General features: G+C 47.0%; 2 protein-coding genes across 22 annotated transcripts in view; one reads left to right on the forward strand and one right to left on the reverse strand.

The window, feature by feature from the left end:
* CG30089 (uncharacterized protein) overlaps positions 1-8476 on the forward strand; it is a 34664-nt gene extending 26188 nt beyond the window's left edge. The window contains exons 4-7 of one of the 2 annotated variants that reach the window (NM_137212.4): positions 2380-2564; positions 4130-4358; positions 4974-5066; positions 7197-7968. In NM_137212.4, coding sequence (NP_611056.2) covers positions 2380-2564; positions 4130-4358; positions 4974-5066; positions 7197-7686 — 997 coding nt within the window. In that variant the 3' untranslated portion in view covers positions 7687-7968. Of the gene's footprint in view, positions 1-2379; positions 2565-4129; positions 4359-4973; positions 5067-7196 lie in introns of both variants that reach the window. The other variant, NM_001299537.1, reaches the window with a different exon arrangement.
* Positions 8477-8996: 520 nt separating this feature from the next.
* The window catches only part of Zasp52 (Z band alternatively spliced PDZ-motif protein 52), a 54440-nt gene continuing 42840 nt past the window's right edge, over positions 8997-20596 (reverse strand). For 5 of the 20 annotated variants that reach the window (NM_145757.3, NM_001032250.3, NM_001043086.3 and 2 more), the window contains 6 exons: positions 20248-20398; positions 19473-19685; positions 11555-11684; positions 10078-10261; positions 9782-10021; positions 8997-9702 (listed from right to left, as the gene is read on the reverse strand). In NM_145757.3, the coding sequence (NP_665700.2) occupies positions 9625-9702; positions 9782-10021; positions 10078-10261; positions 11555-11684; positions 19473-19685; positions 20248-20398 (996 nt within the window). In that variant the 3' untranslated portion in view covers positions 8997-9624. Of the gene's footprint in view, positions 9703-9781; positions 10022-10077; positions 10262-10357; positions 11268-11554; positions 15984-17382; positions 17580-19472; positions 19686-19987; positions 20399-20596 lie in introns of those variants that run through there. The other 15 variants (NM_001316421.1, NM_001299538.1, NM_001032249.4 and 12 more) reach the window with 9 other exon arrangements.

Here is a 20596-nt window from a genome sequence, read left to right on the forward strand (position 1 = left end):
CACCAATGAATTAAATAAATTATCAAATATACATGTAAATTGAATTCAACGCGATTTTCGCTTTCATTGTCCGCCGCTTCGCCTTTAATTAGTTTTCCACTGCTTTCGTTTGATTTCTCACGAGCGAGCGGAAAAGCCGCTGCTCGGGGAATTGCCTGATAAATAAAATTAAGTTTCCATTAAACTTTGATTAGGCCTCCTTCTTTTTCTTCTTCTAATTGACGTGCGGGTGCGAGCGGAATTAATGTCTCAGTTTAACGAGCTTACATAAAAACATGAATCAACGCTGTTCTTGTTGTTTGGAGTTGTTCCATGTAGCTAGTTGTTGGCGGATGTTGGACTGATAAATAAATACATATATATAAAATCCCCACTGAGTCTTATCGTAATGAAGCCGCCTTTGTTTTTGACGCACTGAAAATTGCTTAATCAATTGGAAACTGTTCACTCGCATGCAAATGTCAAACTGACAGATGCCGGAAAGCAGAGGGAAAGGAAACGGAAACGCCATTTAAATGGAAACTCCGCAGAAATGAAAGTTCAGCGATAAGTGCGCGTCGAGCGCGAAAATGAATAAATACGCTCAGCCGATGGAACTGTGTCAATGTTGGCAATTACAAATTGCAATTAATAAATGAAAATTAAATGCAACCGCCCGATTGAATGATTGCCACACTGACTGACTGCCGAACTGACTGAATTAGCGCTCAGCTGGCTTACTGTCCGTCAGTTGCTAGCTTGCTAGCTTCTAAGCCTTCGCTAGACTTATAAAGCGAAAACTGACCCTGAACTACTTCGGATACACATCGCACATATGTGTGGATTTAGATGCACTGAGGAAAACAAATGTAACATTTCTATACCAAATGTGCAGAAACTTTCAACACGTGTGCTTTACTAGGGTTCATTTGGACCACATTGCTGTTACTTCGCTGTTCATAAAAGTGAACTTAATATTCCTCAGTACAATTACCTGAACTTTTGCTCCGTGTTGTAGAGATTCCATATTCTCTATTCATCATATAGCAAGTGCGCAATTGCTGTGTTTACTCACATGCAATGGATTTTAATAAGACCCCAGATGGGAATGCAAATGCTAATGGGAATGGGTTCCAGTTCTCCGATTTGGACCGCCCCTAATTAGTGTTTAATCAATCATCTGATGCTTAGCAACATTCAATCACGATGGGGGGCTATCTGCAGCTGGGGAAGATACATCGATGTAGTTGAACTTTGTCACCGCATGTGGTCGTGATTGAAATGCCGCAAAGTGCTGAGATCTGTGAGATCTATGTGGGAACTTTGGGGTGTTTTGCTGGAATAAAGAACGATCTGGGGATGCGTGTCGTTAGAAACTTTTGAATAGGGCAAAGAATACATAGTTATTGTTCGGACTGAACTCACCTTTTGGCATTTCTGCGAGCTCATTTCCGAGGGCCTGAGCGATGATGAGCTGAAAAGATCAAATTTATCATGACACGACAACTGATGAAACATTCATGCCGCCGCATTACCGGAGTCAGCGACCTCGGGGCCATGGACTCAGGCTCTTTTTTTGGCGGGGAAAGGGCAAACCTCTTCTTTAATGGCCCGTCATAAAAGTGTAAATCCCGAATACACGAAATACGGCAAATCCTTTGCCAGCGAGAACGGCAGCAAATTATTAAACATAAATTTCCGGTTGCCCAACTTGTTTACGGATGTATGTTTGTGCACGTAATTTTCCAACAATTTATCATCTTTTTGTGAAGCGGCTTCGATGACACAAGCAACAAAAGCGCCAGACGCTTTTCCATCCCTCTAACAACATCGGCAAGGACTATAAATATATTTTCCCCTCTAATTGTTTGGCAAGGGTTTGGTTTGGTTGCTTCGTCTTGCCGGGTGTAGAAAACGCCTGGCCGTATCCTAATGAATTTACGCACACACGTCCTTTTTGCCTTTGTCGCCGTCTGTGTCGCATAAATTGTCCTTTCTCCGCAAAAATATTTTACGTCGTCTGCTTGTCTGCCTGCCTGGCTGCCTGGGCTGCCTCGCCACCAAGGATGCCCAAGGATATTCGGAGGGATCCTTTCAGCTTGTTTCGTGTTGGCGGGCAGTGCGCAAATTTTTGGTCTTTTGCCTCATAAATCATCAAATTACAACAATTGCGCACTCGCTGCGCTTTTGTGAAGAGAAACCCAAGGATAAAAGGAAAAGGACCTGGCGCGAGACGATGCCGTTTGCCAATTTGCTGCGCAGCAAAGCATCTGTTGTCCTCGCCATCCCACCTGCGCTGTACGAATTTTCCATGCCACCATTTTGTCGCCCACCATTATGCCCCTTTATATTTTCCAGCTGCCTTACTAAAAATCTGTTTTCCATTCTGCTCAATTCCAGATCCCCCTCGGAGAGATCGGGCAAAGGCTGCTGTGGCCAGTGGTTTGCCGGACCGCCGCTGCGCGCCCTTATTGCCGTCGTCGCCCTGGGGGGCGTGGCCTGCGCCCTGGGCGGAGCGGCCTTGGGCGCCACAGGACTCGCCGGACCGCCCAACTCCCACCTCACGGCCGCCCTGTTAATGATTGGTGAGTGAGACTTTTATGAGATTCCGTAACAGTAGTATAAATATTTGTAAAGGGAAAAATTGAAGGTCTAAAGAATAATGGAATATTATTTCAAATAAAATGATACCGATTAAAGTAAACATGTATTTATTGTCGCAAATTTGTATTTTCTGCTTTAATGTTATTTAGCAAATAAGGGGAACTTCTCCCTATTTATTGAAAATGCATATCCATTTCAGTTTTCTGAGCTCACAGCGAACTAGGCGTTTACGTAATCTGGCAAAAATCGAGCAGGGAAAATGGCATTAAAGGCGGCAACGAGCGCCTTTTGATGTTCACTGATGTTTACACAAGTCGCGGGAACGACTGGAAATCCCCCTGGCCAGCGAAATGGCAAAAAGGCGAAAAGGCCTGTGTTTGCTCACAATTGTTACAATTATAAATGCCATTCGGTGCTGTCCGTCGTTCGCTGCTGGGTTTTTCTTTCACGCTGAAAAGGGCGACGGAGGAGGTGCCCCAGTGTCTATTTGAGCACCTTTGTATACCACTGTGTGTGTGTGTGTGTGTGTACCTGAGTATCTGGCTTTGTGCGATACCTCGTGCATCTGCTGACCCAGTTCGAAGAACAAACAAATTTGCAACCAGACAAGCCAACTGTCAATATTGCCAGAGCATTTAGTTCCGGCTGCGATTTCTTTGGCCAAGCCATCGCTCTATTTGGTGTGATCAACAGGTCTGCGCAGGTAGTTGAACCCCAGCCCAGTTCCACTCCAAATTAAATGCACTTGGGAAAGCTCTTTTCTGAATTAAAACGTCATCGATTCCGAGTCTGACAACTTTTCGGGCCACTCATGAATCATTCATTACGCAATCACTGCCGAAAGCGGGGCCAAGTGCACAGCTCTACTACTTGACTACTCACTTTTATGTGCAAAGTCTGTAGTCGGAGTTTTGGTCTAATCAATTGCCGGCGCGTTTAGTTTTAGCGCTTGCGAAGCGTGACATTGCGCCATTTTCGGTGGCAATTACCGAAAAGTTTTCAGTCCACACAGTCAGTACAGTATACAGTATGTATGTGCGGCAGCATTTTACATAATTTAATGGCAATCAAGCCAGCCAGTCAGCAAATCTCCAACTATGTACAGGCACATAATGGTGCTGGTACTGGTAGAGTCCCACCATCATCATCATTGTCATCATCAACATTAACATCACGATGATGGGCGAGGTCTTTTTGGGGTCTTCGGCTTTTGTGCGGAGATGTCACAACGCTCATGACAATTTTCGCTAATAAAATCGTATGCCTAGCTGGCAAATTTGCCATGATGACATGCTCCACTGAATGGCTCGTTTGGCCGGCAGGAGGAAAAGTGAAAGTCTGGACGGCATGATTAGGCCTAGGCTGGATTTGGAGCTTTAAGTGGAGCTGTAATTGCGTGCCACGCCCCCCTTGGGAGTGGGCTAATTAATGCTCAAGCTAAATGGATAATCGGGAGGGGGCACTTGGGGGCGTTAACCGAACTCTAGCTCTAAAATTAAGTCCGTTTCCACCTCTCATTTTTGGATTTTTTTCTCTTTCATTGCAGGAGTTGGCGTCGTTTTGGTGACTGTAAGTGGCGCCGCCTGGCGAATGACGGCGCCGGGCGGCCAGAGCTGCCTGGGAATCGGCCTGGGCACCAGTGTGGACCTTGGACGGTGTGGCCGGAGGCCCTGCAGTCGCGGTGGCGGAGCACCGCACGGACTGCTCTATCCGGAGTTCCAGCACCGCCCACCGCCGCCCTCGTACCAGGCCAGCATGCAGGAGTACCGGCTGAGGTGAGTTGAGTGGAGTACCAGGAGTACCGGGAGTAGCAGGACTACCAGAACTTCCAGAATTGCTGGTGCATAAATTACACGCAAGGACAGCAGTTGGTGGCGGACCTGCGGCTTTCGTCCGCCACTCGCATGTCCTGGCGCAATTAATTGCATTATGCATAATTATGCAGCAACCAGAGCGATTTGTAGCTACACTGAGACTATACTATTCGTATCGAAAATATTTCAATATCTTTAAAAGAGTGGAGAACTATAAAAACTTTTTCTAAAAGCAAAAACACTCTTTATAACTGTCATTAAATTAAAAGAAATTGAAATACAATCTTTCTTATTTTAGAGTGTACAATCTTGCTCATATACTCATATACTCTTCAACCAATAAGTAAGAACTTCCTGTTAAGTTCTTGTTTGTTATAAATGACAAATATTGTTTTTAAAATAGAATTGTTTTTGGAAAAGTAGATAGAGCCTCTGGTGGACAGTGTATCTATTGTCAGTGTCCACATCCACACCATCACACCCTTAACCCTTTGGCTGGCCGCCTTTTTCCTGTCGTGCCATGCCACACAACTACAACAGCTACTCACCCGAATCCTTTTCGCTTCTCTCCCGCAGACTTTTGCTATTGGACCGCGATCGCCAGAATGGCGTGGTGCGTGGAAATTCGCCGCCGCCCACTTATCGATCTCATGCGGGCAGCCTGCTGAGGTAAGTACTTCCGTTTCCGGCGCAATCCTCCCTGCAACTGTTCCCCGACCGCCTCCGTTTCGACTACTCCGTTCCGCCATTCGTGAGTTATTTGCAAAGTTTGGCGCCTGCCAAACCGCAAAATGTTTTCCAGACCGCCAAGGAGGTGGAGGAGAGCGCGTTAAGGAAAATTGGGGATGTAGTATGTGGAAGCATTGGAGATCTGGGATCTGGGGTAACTCTGCTCCGGCGGTTTGGCTTTTGTGCGGTTTCCAAGGGTGTCAACATTGACACATTGCTTTTCGGGTGTAGAAGTTTTCGAGTAATTTTCGATTTTTCCCATTCAAAGAGAAGATTCGAATCAAAAGATAGCCTGATGATGGCAGCAAACACTCCCCAATTGATTCGGCAACTAATTGAAGAGATATAGAAATCCACCCTGAATATATATGAGCAATCTGATTGCGTTTCGACCTCCAAAAAATATGACTCAAGCCAAGGCCATTTAAATGACAAGGACTTTTACAAAAAGTGGGTGTCGCTGGAATAATTATCGCCCGGAACGCATAATGTTGGGCTAATGAGAAAAGTTGATTTTTATGGCCTACAAATTACTGCTGGAGAAGAGAACAAAGGCAGCTTGAATTTGGTATTTAAATATTATTTGCAGCTCGTTTTAGAAAATTGCCATTCAAACCGTAACGTATTTATGTCAAATTAACTTACTTCACTCGCACACTTGAATATTTATAATGTGTGTAATGCAAATGGAAAGGCAACAGGGAAATCTTATTTCGGGGCTTCCCCGCACACTTAGGTTAGCCAAAAATGTCAGCGGAAACGGAAGGAAGAGGAAGCAGCCAGGGGAAGTATGTCAAAAAGCAAAACTTATGCAAAGTGTGTGGCAAGAAATCACAGCATTCTTCAAGGCAGGCAGGGACCCCAGTAAATGTGTGTGTCTGAGTTGCGTATTCAAATGACGTTAGTGTTGGTGGGGGGGAAAAACTGGCAAAGAATTCAGGGAAATTTTGCAAAATATTTACACACACGCGCGCACATCTGAAGAGCCTGCCAAGCCGCATAACAAGCAGCCCGTAAAGATGGAAGGTTAGGGGGCAAAAGGGCGAAAGAGATAAAGGGGATGATGTCCTGCGTTGCAAGGACGGAAAACTGTCCTTGCTGCTGGCCAAGTCAATTAAACCAACAAAGAGCCGACCAAAGAGCTGCGAAAATTGCCTGTTATGCACAGCACATCACATCACATCGTAGACCAGACAATGGAGGCCAACATATAGATAGGCCCGATTCCAGGACAAATCCTGGACGATGACTTATTTTGCTGTTTCCGTTCGCCCGGCGTCTTTGTCGGAACAATTAAATGCAATTCTACATACTCCAAATTGCTCCATACAATTTGTGCGAGCTTCTCGAATTTTGAGAAATCAACCAGCCACGCCCACAGAGACCGAGACACGCCCCCTTTGGAGCACTCGGCAAGCCATTATGTGCAGATGAGCGTTTGAGTGTTGACTTTTGTGCTCTGCCGACTGAAGTGTGAATTGTCTGTGATTTGGGTTTAGTTCCCCGACGAACCCTCACCTAAAAATAGCTCCTTTCAAAATCCTCCCCTTGAAATCTTTTTACCTATCGCCATGCACATGGCAACAATTGCCACAGCGGCCTTTTGTTATTTAAATTGACAAAGATGAGAATATAGAGAATAGAGACACACACGCTTATGTGTTTGAAAAGGACCGGAGTCGTCATATATCCTATACATACTTAAGACTCACAACGTTTGTGTGCACAGTGCGAAATTTTTGAAAATAAATTTTAAATTTAATGTGTAACAATTAAACTTCGTATTTGATTGCAAGTATCTTTCAAAAATAATAATTATAGTAAGTAATCAAAAGACACCAATTAAAATAACTAAATAATATTTAAATAAAATTGAAAATTTTTTGCCTGTGCACTCGAATAGACAAATCTCATAGAAATTCGCCTTTGAAGAGACCCTATCTCATGGATGCAAATTTGTGCATTTGGCTAACATATTTGCCATCTTCTTATGCCCGAGAAGGGCAAACAGAACCGGATTGACTTTGGCTCATGTGTAAATAATTCATGCTTTGATTCACTTACTTCCAGGGCTCCACTGACCACCCTGAGATCCGGAATGGGCGGAGGATGCGGCGCCGGGGGAACAATCAGCAGCAGTATGGGCGGCTCCGAGTACAGTTTGCCGCCCAGCTACCGCTCCAGGAATGCCACGCCCGCCAATCTCGTATGCAGTGAGCGGAACATCGAGACGGCTCCGTCCGGTAGACTGCTGGCCAATGAGGATCTGCAGCTGCCGGAGCCGTCGGTGGTGGAGCAATTGCCGGACTACACGGCGCTGCAGTCGAACACGTTGCTTACCTCGGCCATCGTGGAGATAGAGTCATCCAATCGCATTCCGGAAAGGGAATCCAATGCATCGAACGGTGCGGCGGCGATGAGCAAAAGCAAGGATCTGGTGACCATTGTGACTATATCCCAGTCACCCGGAAGCACCCACAGCCAAACGCAAACTGAAACGCAAAATCCAGCTGGCCAGGCCAGCGCACTCGATCAGATCGATATATTGGCGCATCTGTAGCGATCGAACTGAACGGTTGGATACATCAGATTCAGACACTCGTTAACCCAAAGGTATTTATTTGTACGGAACTCAAGCTGCTCCTAAATGAATGTAATGTAACCCCTATCTGTAACCTGTATCTGTAAGCGGCGTTAGCTGGTAAGATGTTTGTTGTACTTGAATGTGTTGAATTTATTTTTGTAAGCATTAAGCAGATGCGCAGCGTAGTTATTACGAATTCTAGATACTTGCAATTATACATATACGCCTACCCATTGAAGTATTAAAGTATCCAAAACGAAAGAAAATGTTAAAATTAGAACATGAGAAACTCTGAGCTCAGCCAACGACTAATTGAACTGTAAATACGACGAAATTTCGAACGCATTTCTAGCAACTAAACTATAAACCAGGCCAGAAACGAAGAGCAAATACTAAGTATATAGTGTATGTAGGTATGAGTATCCTCGGGATATGCATAACTCGCAACGGAACGCTACGGTGACAAATTTGGCGCGCACTTTCGGAAACCACGAATATCCAACTGAATACTGAACTTCGATGTCGATTTCGATTTCTGAATGCGTTTCGCACAAAAACAAAATAGGTAGACCTACCCCTAATGATATGTAAGTTACGACTAATTGTACGCGTGTCCTGCACGAGTACAACACACACAGATACACACACACACAACAACAACCAAACACACACTCGAAAACTAACTTAAAGTCCTTTACCGTAATGTGCAAGGCAACGTAAACTAAACATGAGAAATAAAACCCAACAAATCGTTGAAAAATGCCACAAAACCCCAAATTGTTTTTCTTTCTCGCACGAAGGGCGTGGCACATGCCTCCACGTCCTGATCCTGCTTAATCTACCGTGAATTTTGCTGCCATCGCCAGGCCTCTAAAGTTTTGTATTCAGAGCGGGGTAAACATCCGAGTTTCTCTGAGTGGGGTATTCGGAGTCCCAGCGATTAACACCCAGCACAGCACAGCCCATCACCCACTCACTCACACCTTAGGACGAGAGCCGAAAAAATAAAATACCAGGCTCAAATGAAACCAACAAAAATTGGTTGAGCATGAAATTGATGTAGAAGTGCGTGCCCATTTGTGGGTGGTCGGTAAGTATGGATGTGTGTGTGTGTGTGTGTGCTATTGTCGTACGGGCGGAAAACAAAAACTGTTGCATACTTTCAGGCAGCCTGTGGAATTCGTGTGCGCAGCAAACCGGAAGTTGCCAACGATAATGACATTACACGGGGAGTACATTATGATTGCTGTTTACGGCCATCACAAGAGAAAAGAACTCATTTTTTTAAACGCGAAAAAGATTTCGAAATTTATTCACTTGCTGATCATTTACAATTTACAATCGAATTATGGATAATTTACAACATAAATTTAGAAATTAAGTAAGCAACTGCCTGCTGACAACCTCGTTTGACATCTCTGATTAGCCCGATTCTAGGCCGCCAATCGGTTTTGGGAAATCCTCTCGCGCGATTTGTTAGCTTTTGGTTACGGGTTGATCAACAGTTTTCAGGCTCAACTAAGTAAATTAACTCTGGCCACAGTACATACATAGTTATCTGGGGTTCGGTAGTTCGGTTATGATACGATGTTTGAATAAATAATAGTTGTGTGGGACATATAATTTGCTAGCTAATTCGATTTCGTTTCGTTTGCAGCTACTGTTTTGATTTTGAGCGAATCGATGATGATCGCATCAGTTAAAATTAGGATAACATTTGTGTGCACAATTCAAAAACAAATAGAAATAATAATAGTTACGCATTATTCACTCTGACAATTGCAATAATAAGCATTAGATACGAGTTGGGAGCAAGCTCCCGTATCCAAGTAATCCGAAGATTCTGATAGATAGTTGGTGTTTAACCAACTGTGCGTGATCCCTGAAGTCGAACAAAATCATCTGAGTTGCGGCTTAGCGCGCGTGATTCTTGCAGAAGGGACGTCCGCCCTTGTTGTAGAAGCTCTGACCCTCCAGGTTCTGTTTGCAGAACTGTTAAACAATAAAAATAATATAAATAAATAAATAAAATAATCGTTATAAATAGGAATTAATTTTAACTACTACTTACCGTGCAGTTGAAGCATTGGCTATGGTAGTTGTGGTTCAAGGCCTCCACCCATCTGTCGCCAGCTTCCACGGGGAAGCCGCAGGCGAAGCACTTGGTGGTGAACAACTCGTTCCAATCGGCCTCGCAGTACGCGTTTCCATCCTCCAGGAAGAAGGGCCTGTTGCCAAAGATCTTGCCGCACTGGCCGCAGGTGAAGCACTCCGGATGGAAGTGTTTGCCAATGGCATTCAAACAGTCACCCTACGTCATACCATTATTAGTTGGATGAACCATTAGAGTTTAGCTTTAACTCTCACCTTGATCTTGCCAGCGCACTTGCTGCAAGTGGGCGCCAGGTACTTCTCGAAACAGTACTCGCAGTACAGATCGCCCTTCTCCTCAACGAATCCAATGTCCTGCAGCGGACGACGGCAGTTGCCGTTCACGCAGATGAAATGATCCGGGCACCAGATGCGGCCCAATGCCGTGATAAAGGGTCCTCTGTGATTGTGAGACAACAAGAAATTAGTTTGGAAATTTAAGATAGTACATAAAAACAATAACAAAATGAACGAACAAATGGCAAGCTGTACTTACGAGGTGATCTCCTTGTTGCACTGACAACACACGGGACGCTTACCCTCCTTGAGCAACTGACTTACGGCCCTTTCGTTCTCCTCCGACATGGTGGTTTGATCTTCGCTGTGAGGTCCCAAGGCTTTAACGGAAACACTGTATGTGGGTGCGCTGCCCTGGGTGGCATTTTGATTTCCCGCTTGCCCTCCATTCTGATTACCATTTTGAGTGGCTACAGAGGTGGCATTGATAGCACCCTGCTTAGGTTCTATGTAGGATCTTCGATCAGCCGCATGGGTAGCACCAGTGCGTTTCAAATTGTTCCTAAATGCAACCGGTTCGGGTGTGTCGATGGCCTTGCCACCATCGCAGAGATCAAGTATCTTGCCCATAGGATGCTGGGCAGCGAGTTCCATCTGTAAGGTTTGTTCCAAACGAGGAGCTTGCGGTTGTGCCTTCTGATTTCCCACCTCAGTGGGCAGATCCTTCTGGGAATGTACGGCTATAACAGGTTGCAGTGCAACTGGCTGGGTGGGATCCAGGTTCTTAAAGTCATCGAGATCTAAGCGCTTGCGAACGATCATTGGACTCTTTGAGAGATTTGAGCTGCTATTGCTGCGAAGACTTAAAGAGCTACCCGCATGGGAAAGTGGACCATTTTGTCCACCATTGTTGGCCAATCGTGCCTCCAGCATATTGGTGATGATTTTGCCGGCTTCCTGCATAAATGCTTGGGTTTTGTCACCCATATTTATTTTTCCAACTGATTCAGCCAGCATGGAAGTGGCATCCGACTCCAGTTGATTATCCTTCTGAAGCTCCTGGGCGGGTATGTCAGTTGCCTGGGGATGGGGGCGTGGCAAGGTGGCGAAGGTTTGAGGACTAGCATGCAGATTAGTGGATTTGGCAGCGCTTTGAGCTCCTGTGGGCACTGTAACAAAATGGGGGTAAACAGAACACAAAAAGCGTAAATGTTAGATTGGTGGCAGGCAATTAGTAGGGCTGGCTGGTATCAAGCTTATCAGTAGGAAGCTGATCCCAAATTATATTATAATAACATAAGATCATAAGATATGTGATCTATGGCATATCAAAGATCAATCTCAAGGTGTTGGGAAGCGGATTAGAATCATTCAAGGGCAAAAATAAATAACAACCATCATAGTTAACATATGAATCAAACTTTAAACACAACAAACTCTGGGATGCTCTGTTCACCTGATCTGCACATTGCAGCTGTTGCACAGTGGGATGCGCACTCCGGGTCCGGCTGCCTTATTCAGGATACCCCTGCCCCTCTTGGGCGCCGAGGTGGCTCCAAAGGCGCCAGCGCTCTTTCCTCCGGCACCTGGGGAATTATCCACATTAGAGTTCAAGTTCAAATCGCTCAGGTCTGGCGGAAAGACAGCGGGCGCAGGCGGAGCAGCGGCGTTAACGGCGTTCGCTATCACCGATTTTGGAACAATCGGAGCTTTGAATGGAGCAGTAGCTTTGGTTGGAGCTGCCGATGGAACAGGAGCGGGAGCACTTGCTGATCCTGGAGCTGTGATGGAAGCGATGGATGGCCGCGAGGCCAGATTAGGCTTGGTAATGCTGCCATTGCTGCTCCTGTAGGCCGTGGTGGCCTGGTTATTAGTGGTGGTAGTAATAGCAGAAGCTTGGGTTAGACTTTGCGACGATCTCGCGACGGATGCTGATGCTGAAGCAGATGCTGATGAGGATGAGAGCGATGAGGTTGTGGCTTTTGAGCTGCTCGCAAAAGAGCTCTGCTGCACCGATGAAGTTGTGGCTTGGTAGCCCGAGAAGGCAGACCTTTGCTGCTGTTGCTGCTGCTGCTGCAGGAAACCCGGTGGTGGTGCCGTTAGCATCTTTGTGGCGGCCGGAACAGTTGCATACCCCGGAACTATAGACTCCGCGGGAGCCGGCTTAAGTGGAAACTTCGAGTCAAAGGTGGGCGATCTCAGGTTGGGAAAGCAGCCCTCTCCGAGAGCAGAGGCCCGGGCACTAATAGCCTGCGATTGGCTGGTCAGACTGCTAATCTCTTCCTCCATGCAGGACAGACGCTTTGCCTGACTGGCCACGAATCCTGTCTTACCGTACGAAGAGCGACGTTCTGTGTCCGACTGATTCTGGGACTGGGATTGAGCCTGCGTCTGTGCCTGGCTGATGGACTGCGACTGGGCCTTTGATTGACTCACAGACTGGGAGCCAGTTCGGATCTCAATAGTTTTAGCACTCTGGGTACGTTCGAATTCCTCGGTGACCTTGCGACGTCTTTCGATTTGAGTATTTCCCACCTGGCTGCGTGTCTGACTCTGAGTCTGCGATTGAGCTTGCTGCTGCAGCTGAGATGACTGCTCCCTCTGTTGGATGTTCAGGTTGCCCACCCTTTGTTCCGTAATTCTCTCCGGTTGCTGGTTATAGCTCTGACTGGCCGACTGGGAACTCTGCTCGGAGTGAGCCAAAAGTTGTCCCTGGTAACTCTGTCCAGTGGTTATTGAGCCCGTCTGCAAGCGAGGACCTCCAGAAACTGACAGAATATTCGACTTGGTTTCCGGTTCCTTCATTCTCGGTGCTCGAATGGCATTCAGGGGATTTGGCGGTGGTCCCGGAGCCGGAGAACGTGTTCTGTCTGGAAAAGGCGAGGCGTTCAATTCGTTGTAGTTCCTGGCATGGGTAGCCGAGCACTCCTCGAAGACAAGCTTCTCCTCCGTCTGGTAGAAGGGCACAATTGGAGCCGGCTTGTTGGTCAGCGACGGGGTGTACGGCCTGGTGGGCGTCAGGGCCTGATCCGGTCGCACCAGTTCGTCTAACGGTTGGAAAGCCATCGTTACTGGACCCGATCGATCCTCAACAATAATGGGCACCGACAGCTGGGGCCGCCGCTCCTTCTCCCGTTCCCGGGAAGGAGCAACCACAGTTGTCGGCGCAGCAACCTGGGCAATGGGTCTATGTACAGTGGAAGAGTCACTGGTAACTGGTGCTTTCGGAGCATCCACGAATGCCAGCGGTACGTTCTCGCGCAGCTCCTGCGGTTCCGGAGTGCGAATGGGACTCTGGGTAGGTAGCACCGTCCAGTTGCGCTGGTATTTGGGGATGCTGTCCGCCTTGTGGAGGCCGGACTGTACGGCTTTGCCCTGTTTGGTCAGGTGGCTCAGCGGGGAGGGCGGCGGGAACAGGACCTCCGAGTGCTCGAGCTCCTCGGCGGTCTCCTCGATCAGTTCGTGGACATCGAACTGGCTGCTGCAGTAGCTACTTTGTACAGCGATAGCTGATGGGCGGACAGGTATGCTGGTGGGTGCTGGAGCTGGAGCAGGTGCGAAAGCGGTAGAGGTGTTGGCAGGTGGGACTGTGGAAGAGGAGTTAGAGCAAGCAGTCGCTTTGGAGCTGTAGGAAGCGGAACTCTGAGACTGGGCATTGGCCTGAAGGGTTTGGGTCTCAGCGAGTGTGGTTTGCGATAGCAGAGAGTGTTCTTGTTGTTGCTGTTGGGTTACTTGTTGGGGCACTTGTTGCTGTTGCTGTTGGGTTCTTTGGGTTACTTGGGAGTGTTGCTGCTGTTGGGTACCCCGTTGCTGTTGCTGTTGTTGCTGCTGTTGGTTAGCTTGAGGAGGTTGCTGTTGTGATTTCTGGGTGAGATGCTGCACCTGTTGCTGCAACTCTTGGCTCTGGACGCACTGCTGCAGTTGCAACAACTTGGATTGCTGCAGTTGCTGTTGGCTCAGAAGATTCTGTTGCTGGTTCGAGAGCTCCCTCTGAAGTTGGGTTAGCTGTTGGCCCTGCAGACCCGAGAGCTCCTCCTCTTTCTGGTGGAAGTAGTCCAATCTTTTCTGGTTGCGCTGCTGGGCCTTGAGATACTTCTGGTACTCCAGATCGGTTTCCTCCTTCAAGGCAGACACAATCGAGGCTCTTGGGGTATCGGCCACACTTCCAGCATTCGAAACCGTGTTCGACGACAAAGGTTCACGGGATGGCTGGAATGCTTGCATGGCTGCAAAGGCGGAGGATTTCCGTGGCTGATCTCTCCGCGTTTCGTAGTACTCGACAGACTGTGGAGGCTCCGGACGGATTCCCAGCTCTTCCTCGTGATCCAGCACCTGAAATTCACGCTTCTTGAGTTCCTGTTGCTTTTGCTCCTCGTCTACGCGATGCATAGCATTCTCGGGATTCAGGGGAGTGTAACCACGTTCTGGGGCGGTGCAAAGGGCATCACACATGCTCAGGTGCTCTTTGGGGGTGGGCAGGTCAATCATGTGGATGGGCACATCTTTATCAAAGTGACCTTCAAAGGGACGATCGGGAGCGGTGGTTAGAGCACTCACAAATGGTGATTTGGGTCGGTAATCCTCCCTCAAATAGGGTTTCGTGTCAATGGGTGGTGGCATATAGGGCTCGGTCTCCTCTGGAAGTGGGATGCCCTGGTCAGCGGGAGGGGCGAACTTGAGCTCGAACTCGGGAGCAGTAACCATGGCTTGGCTGAGTCGGGATCCGCGGGGAGGAGATTCCCGCAAGGGAGCAGGTGATGGCTCAACGGAAACTGTTGCCGGTGGAGCAGCAGAAACTTGTGGAGGAAGAGGTTCCGGAACCTCTTGAGTTTTGGCCGCTTCGGCGGCGGCTGCCTCCGCTTCAAAATCATCACCACAGGGCCGGGGAAAAGGACACTCCACCAGATGGAAGGGAACTTCCGGGGCTGTGGTCAAGACTCGAATCATGGGATTAATCCACTCCTTGGGCATTGGGTTGGGAATCTTGGTCGGAGGTATTTGGCGCACTGGGGCAATCTCAATCTTGATCTCGGGTGTGGGCTGGAACTTGCGTTCACTCTCCAGAATCTGACATCGCTGTTCGATTACAAGACCTTCGCGATCTTCTACAGCTTCGGAGGCTTCCGGTATGGTCTCTAGTTCCGCGGGTAGTTGGGGTAACTCCTTAATCTCAGGCTCATCGTTGAACACAACGCGACGGGTCGTAGGAGCAGCAGGAGCAGGAGTTTGAGTTGGAGTGGTCACGGGACTGGGTGTAACCTCCCTTACCATATCGACCAGCTTGTAGGTGCTTAGGGGCACAGCTAGGGAGTCCACGCACTCTTGGGCACTTCTCCTGCCGGACGGATAGTCCTGTACAGAATCCTGGGTACTGGCGTAATCCACCTGATAATCGAACTCTGAGCCAGATTGCTCCTGCATTTGATAGGCCTGCACCTGGGCTGCGTACATTCGCTGATACTCCTCCGAAGTAGTGGTCGTGGTGGTCGAGGTGGATGTATAGCTATCCGAGCTAGACTCCTGTTCCGCCAATTGGCGGGCACTCGCAGTTGTTAGTTGTGGTGCGGAGTAACTCTGCCACTGCGGAGCTCCGTTGGCCGAGGTTCCAACTACAGGTTGCGGATCTAGTCGAGCAGTTGCTCCTCCAGGTGGCAATGGAGGCACTTGCTGCACCGGATTCGAAACCACCACATGTTGCGTCTCCGGTGGAGGGATATAAAGAGGCGCCGCGGTGGGTGCCAAGTGGCTATCATCCTGCGGCGGTGGCCAAGTGAAACTAGAGCCACGCTGCGATTGGCGACTTGCGGCCAGGGCCACCTCGATGTCCATCTCATAGCAATCCTCCTCCTCGAATTCCGGCTGCAGTTCCTCCACAGCCTCTCCACCTTTCCGATGGAAGGGTCAGACAGCAGGTCAAGTGTTTTTGGGGGCAGGTTTCATTTGTGTGTTTCAGGGAGCATGGTTAGTTTGGTTTGTTTATTTTTATTTGGCGGACAGGGCAAATATAAGAGCAGAAAGAAACAAAAGACAAGCGCTTGTTAGTCCTTGGCACTGAGAAAGCGGCAGAGCGTTGGTCTTGGATCAGTGGTCAGTGGTTCGGTGGTTCGGATCAGTAGTGGTGGTGCAACGTTGACAGCGGCAGCGGATTCGAAGGCGATTTAAAACTATGCACACAACTTGTTCTAAAAACTACAAGGCAATTGGCGGCAAAAAACTAAAGCAACTCAGTGGTGAATTCGTTCAGCTTGTGGTGTTTAGTGTGGGTAATGGGCCCTGGAGTGGTTCGAGTGTCTCAAGTGGTGTATGGATGGTCAAGTTGAGGGCACACAGAATCGAGCAGGAAGACGGTTAAGTCAGGCAACTCAATCGAAGCGAAGCAATGAGTGGATCGGAAAAGTTTCACGCCCAACCCCACACACCCCATTGCAATTTGTTGACAGACAAACAAACAACGGTGTATCGCTGGCCGTATAAAGAGGGAAAATATTAAATGCGATTCAACAATAGTCGCTTTATGCCCCCCATGCCGGGGCAAATAAATTTTTTATTTCTTATTTTCAGTGCCATTTTCATGGCGAGCAACAATAAACACACGCGTACACACACACACACACACACAGGGGGCGGGGAAATTCTCGGCGCTAGGCACGCATATTTACTTCCATTTTTTATGGGACCACGTCTGACTCCCCCCTCAAAAAAAGAAAGAAAAAAAAAACAAAAATATACAACAACAAATGGTGGCGCCCCAGCTCAGAATTGGGAAAATGGCGTCGACAGGTAGTCATTGGATTTTATTATGCATAATTCGGTATTGGCTGTAATTTCGCAGAAATTGAAAATGGCAGAAACACACGACCAACACGAGGACAAAGGACCGTTTCTGTGGCAGAAACAAACGGAAAACAAACAGGCCAACGAAACGAAATTATTGCCGCAAATATTTTGTCATATCAAAAATGTTGGCAGCAGCAACAGAAAGTTTTTCGGCCATAATAAGAGGCAAAAGTTCTTCTTTATGTTTATTATTTTTGGCCCTGTTTTCACCCACATTCTATTGTTTCTTTTTTTTTTTTTTGTTTTTTAGACAAAAGGCATGCAAAGTTGTGCAAGAAAGGAAATTTCTTAGAATAGCAGGGACACAATTCGATTAGTACTTATGTATTTATATAGACACAGATGTGTATCTGTGAATATATCATATATCTTAGAGCGCTTTAAGCGGTATGCGGTTAGGCACGAAGCATTTATACTATGGTTCTTATAAAGATCTTCATGAGGGTTGTTCTTTGAAGTTTATATTCGCAGTTTATTGCTTAAAACTCATAGTATTTCAATCCATTTAAGAAGGTTTTAATATTTAGGTATTTCGTAGAATTTCCATAATTTCGCCAACTTTGCACGCCCTTTCATTTGCGGCTGTGTGTGTCTGTGGGTTTGGCATTGGGGGATTTTCTAATACGTGTAGGGGTAACCGTAACCTAAAAGAATCAGAAACCAAAACAAAAGTTATTCGTGGGATAATGGCTAATGGGCTCGGCCCGGGACAATAGTTCCGCCCGATCACAGAAATTAGATGGTGAAAGTACCCTCGATAAATCCTCGTACTGACGAATGCCAACCATTTGATGTATGGCCCCTTGGCACGCTTCAATATGCGCCCGCTCTCGGCAAGAAAAGTGCGGAAAATTCCTGGGTGAAACTGAGGCGGATGCTTGTTCGTATAATAATGGCTGGTAATTTATCTGCTTTCGTTTACATTTCCCGCTCCGTGTGGGAAAAGCTGCCTGTGCTGCGTGCTGGCATTTGTGCAAGGCAAACATTTGTTTGCCAGCACATTTCTGGTTTTTTTTTTTCCTTTGATTCCCTTTCCAGCAAATTGGGAACTGGATTTGCTCATATGCCGCCACTCGATTTTTGTTTGGGGTGAGGGAGGCAACGAAACCCTAAACCGAAAACCCCAAATGATTTCTGCGGTTGTGCGTGATTTTCGCCTTGATTAGGAGATTGATTCCTGACCAAATGAAGATTTATGTGAGCAGAGGGAGCGTTCGCTATTCGCGTCTCTTGCTAATTGCATTTTTAATTGCTTAACGAATGCGGCACTGGCAAAAATTGGCCCATAAATTGGTAGTGCGATTGCTGGCGCGGCCATATTTGTTGTTAATTCATTTCCGTTATGACAGCCAGCATGGCAGCGCGGTAATTGATAAACAAACAAACAGACAAACACCGAGCTGCAAGGATATATGTGCAGTTGGCGAAGAAAAAATAACAGAAATTGCCACGAGAGATCCCAAAGTGTTCTTGTTAAAGCCGCAGAATGACAGTGAGCAAGAAAATCAAACGCACAATATAATAGTAGGGAATTCAAATTGTACAGTAAAAATGAATATACCAAAACTGATTTTTTGATATTTAGAATCTATATGGTACTTCTATCCAATATTTGGCATTGATTTCAATGATCTCCCAGCCTTAGCTTGACTTTTTGGCCATTTACTTTTACCACCCACTGTGTGCGACCTTCTTCATTTCGCTGGGATATTTGCGCTGCATTTAAAGCCCTATCCTGGTGAAAAGGAGCGGAGGAGGCGACCACAATGGCAACAGCCACGCAGGCTGAGGCAGGAATTGCAGCGGCAACCAAATACATTTTATATCATTTATTTCTGTGAACATGAATGAGTCCCGTTTCGTTGCAATGGCAACGCGTTACGTATACGCAGCGTATCGCTTTGGTTTGCTTTCATTCGGTTTGGTTTTTCGGATCGGTTTGGTTTGGTTGGATTTTGTTGGGTTGGGTTTCTCCACCCAGTTGCACACCCGTTTACCCCCTTTCCCTTCGATTTCGCATCTGCATTCGCAGTTCGCCTTTCAGCACTTTCGACTGGCACACGGAAGTGGAAGATGGCAATCGCATTGGCATTGAAACCGCCGATAGCACCGCACCCACCCCCACGACATTTTCCGACCCGCGGTTACATCGGCCATTGTCAGTTTTAATTTCCCGTCTGGGCCCCATAATAATGATAAACACATTTTAAAATGCTTCCCCACCACCTGCCCCCACACCTATTGATTGAGTTTGTCAACAAAATGTTGCCATTATTAATGCATTCGGGCAAGGGTTGAGATGGCGTATAATCGGACCTGCTAATGAAATTCATTTGTGTGCTTCAACCTGAATGGGCTTATATGGGCTTTATGCGGGCATGTGATATGGCAGAACTCTTTAAAGCAGCAACTTTCTGATGATATCGTACGAGTACGAGTACTCAACAAGTGAGTTAATCTACGGCAGTGAATTTCAAACTAGAACTTTTGGCTGCGAGGCAATGCGATTTGCTTGTTGCATTTCGGCTGCATTTTACCTCGGTACACATTATTATTGTTGTAGTTGCTATAGTTGTTGTTATTGTAGCTGTTGCTGCTGCTATAGTTGTTGGTGTTGGAGGTGATGTAGGGGGACTGACTCGGGGTGCTATAATTAGATCCCATGGGGTAAGAGTTCCTATACTGCTGCTTCTGCTGATTGTTGTATTGCTGCTGCTGTTGTTGCTGTTGTTGGTACCTTACATTACGACCTACATATGTACACAGCACAGAGAAATCGGTATATATACACGGGCAGCAGACAATATACATATTTATATATATATGCTTAGAGCAATGTGTAGAGTAACCTAAGCTATGCTAAATGTTTTATGCAGCCACATTTGCCAAATAGTTTTCATTTAGTTGCTCACGTGGGAGGGGTATAACGAGCAGAAAATGGTTTTAGTAAATTTTGCCACAAGCATCTCGATAATTTCGATCATCTGAGGACTGTTGTTGGTTAGTTCTTTTCGTTTTAAGTCATGTGCAATTTATTTCGATAAATAAACGTATTTAGATATATATATATATATTAAACTCATTTTGGTTACAAAACAGAAATCCGGTTAATACTATACAACAATCGATCGACTGCCTCATCTATCACTCATAGTTTGTCATATTCTCAGGCTAACAACAAAAGGAACTAAATTGCGGGCTATATCAGGTGGTCGGTATATGGTACAAAGATATGGTACAAAATCTCAATTGGCTTAAGCGACTAGACCCATTCACCTTCTGACAGACAGCCGTCGTCATCATCATCCTTACCTTGTTGGCCCACATTGCTGCGGGGCAGGGTGGCGTACGGGTTTTGGCCACCGGGAGCGGGACGCGGCGACTGCTGTTGCTGCTGCGGCGGATACGACACCGGCGACTTGGGAGCGGCGGCACCGAACGGACGAGCATAGCCCTGGTTCACCTTTGGACGGGAAAAATTGGAAGTGGGCTATTAGTGGGGCTCCTTTTGAACGGCTGTAACTTCGATTTCATTCGGGGCTAACACATTACAACACTTAACACAGGTCAATTAGTTTTCGGGCCTGATCTGAGCGAGCTGCGGCGCGAGCTGAGCGGAGCAGAGTGCGAAGTACTTACGTTTTGAACTAGACGATGGTCA

This window comes from Drosophila melanogaster, chromosome 2R (genome assembly GCF_000001215.4).
Source record: "Drosophila melanogaster chromosome 2R".
NCBI classification, from domain to species: domain Eukaryota; kingdom Metazoa; phylum Arthropoda; class Insecta; order Diptera; family Drosophilidae; genus Drosophila; species Drosophila melanogaster.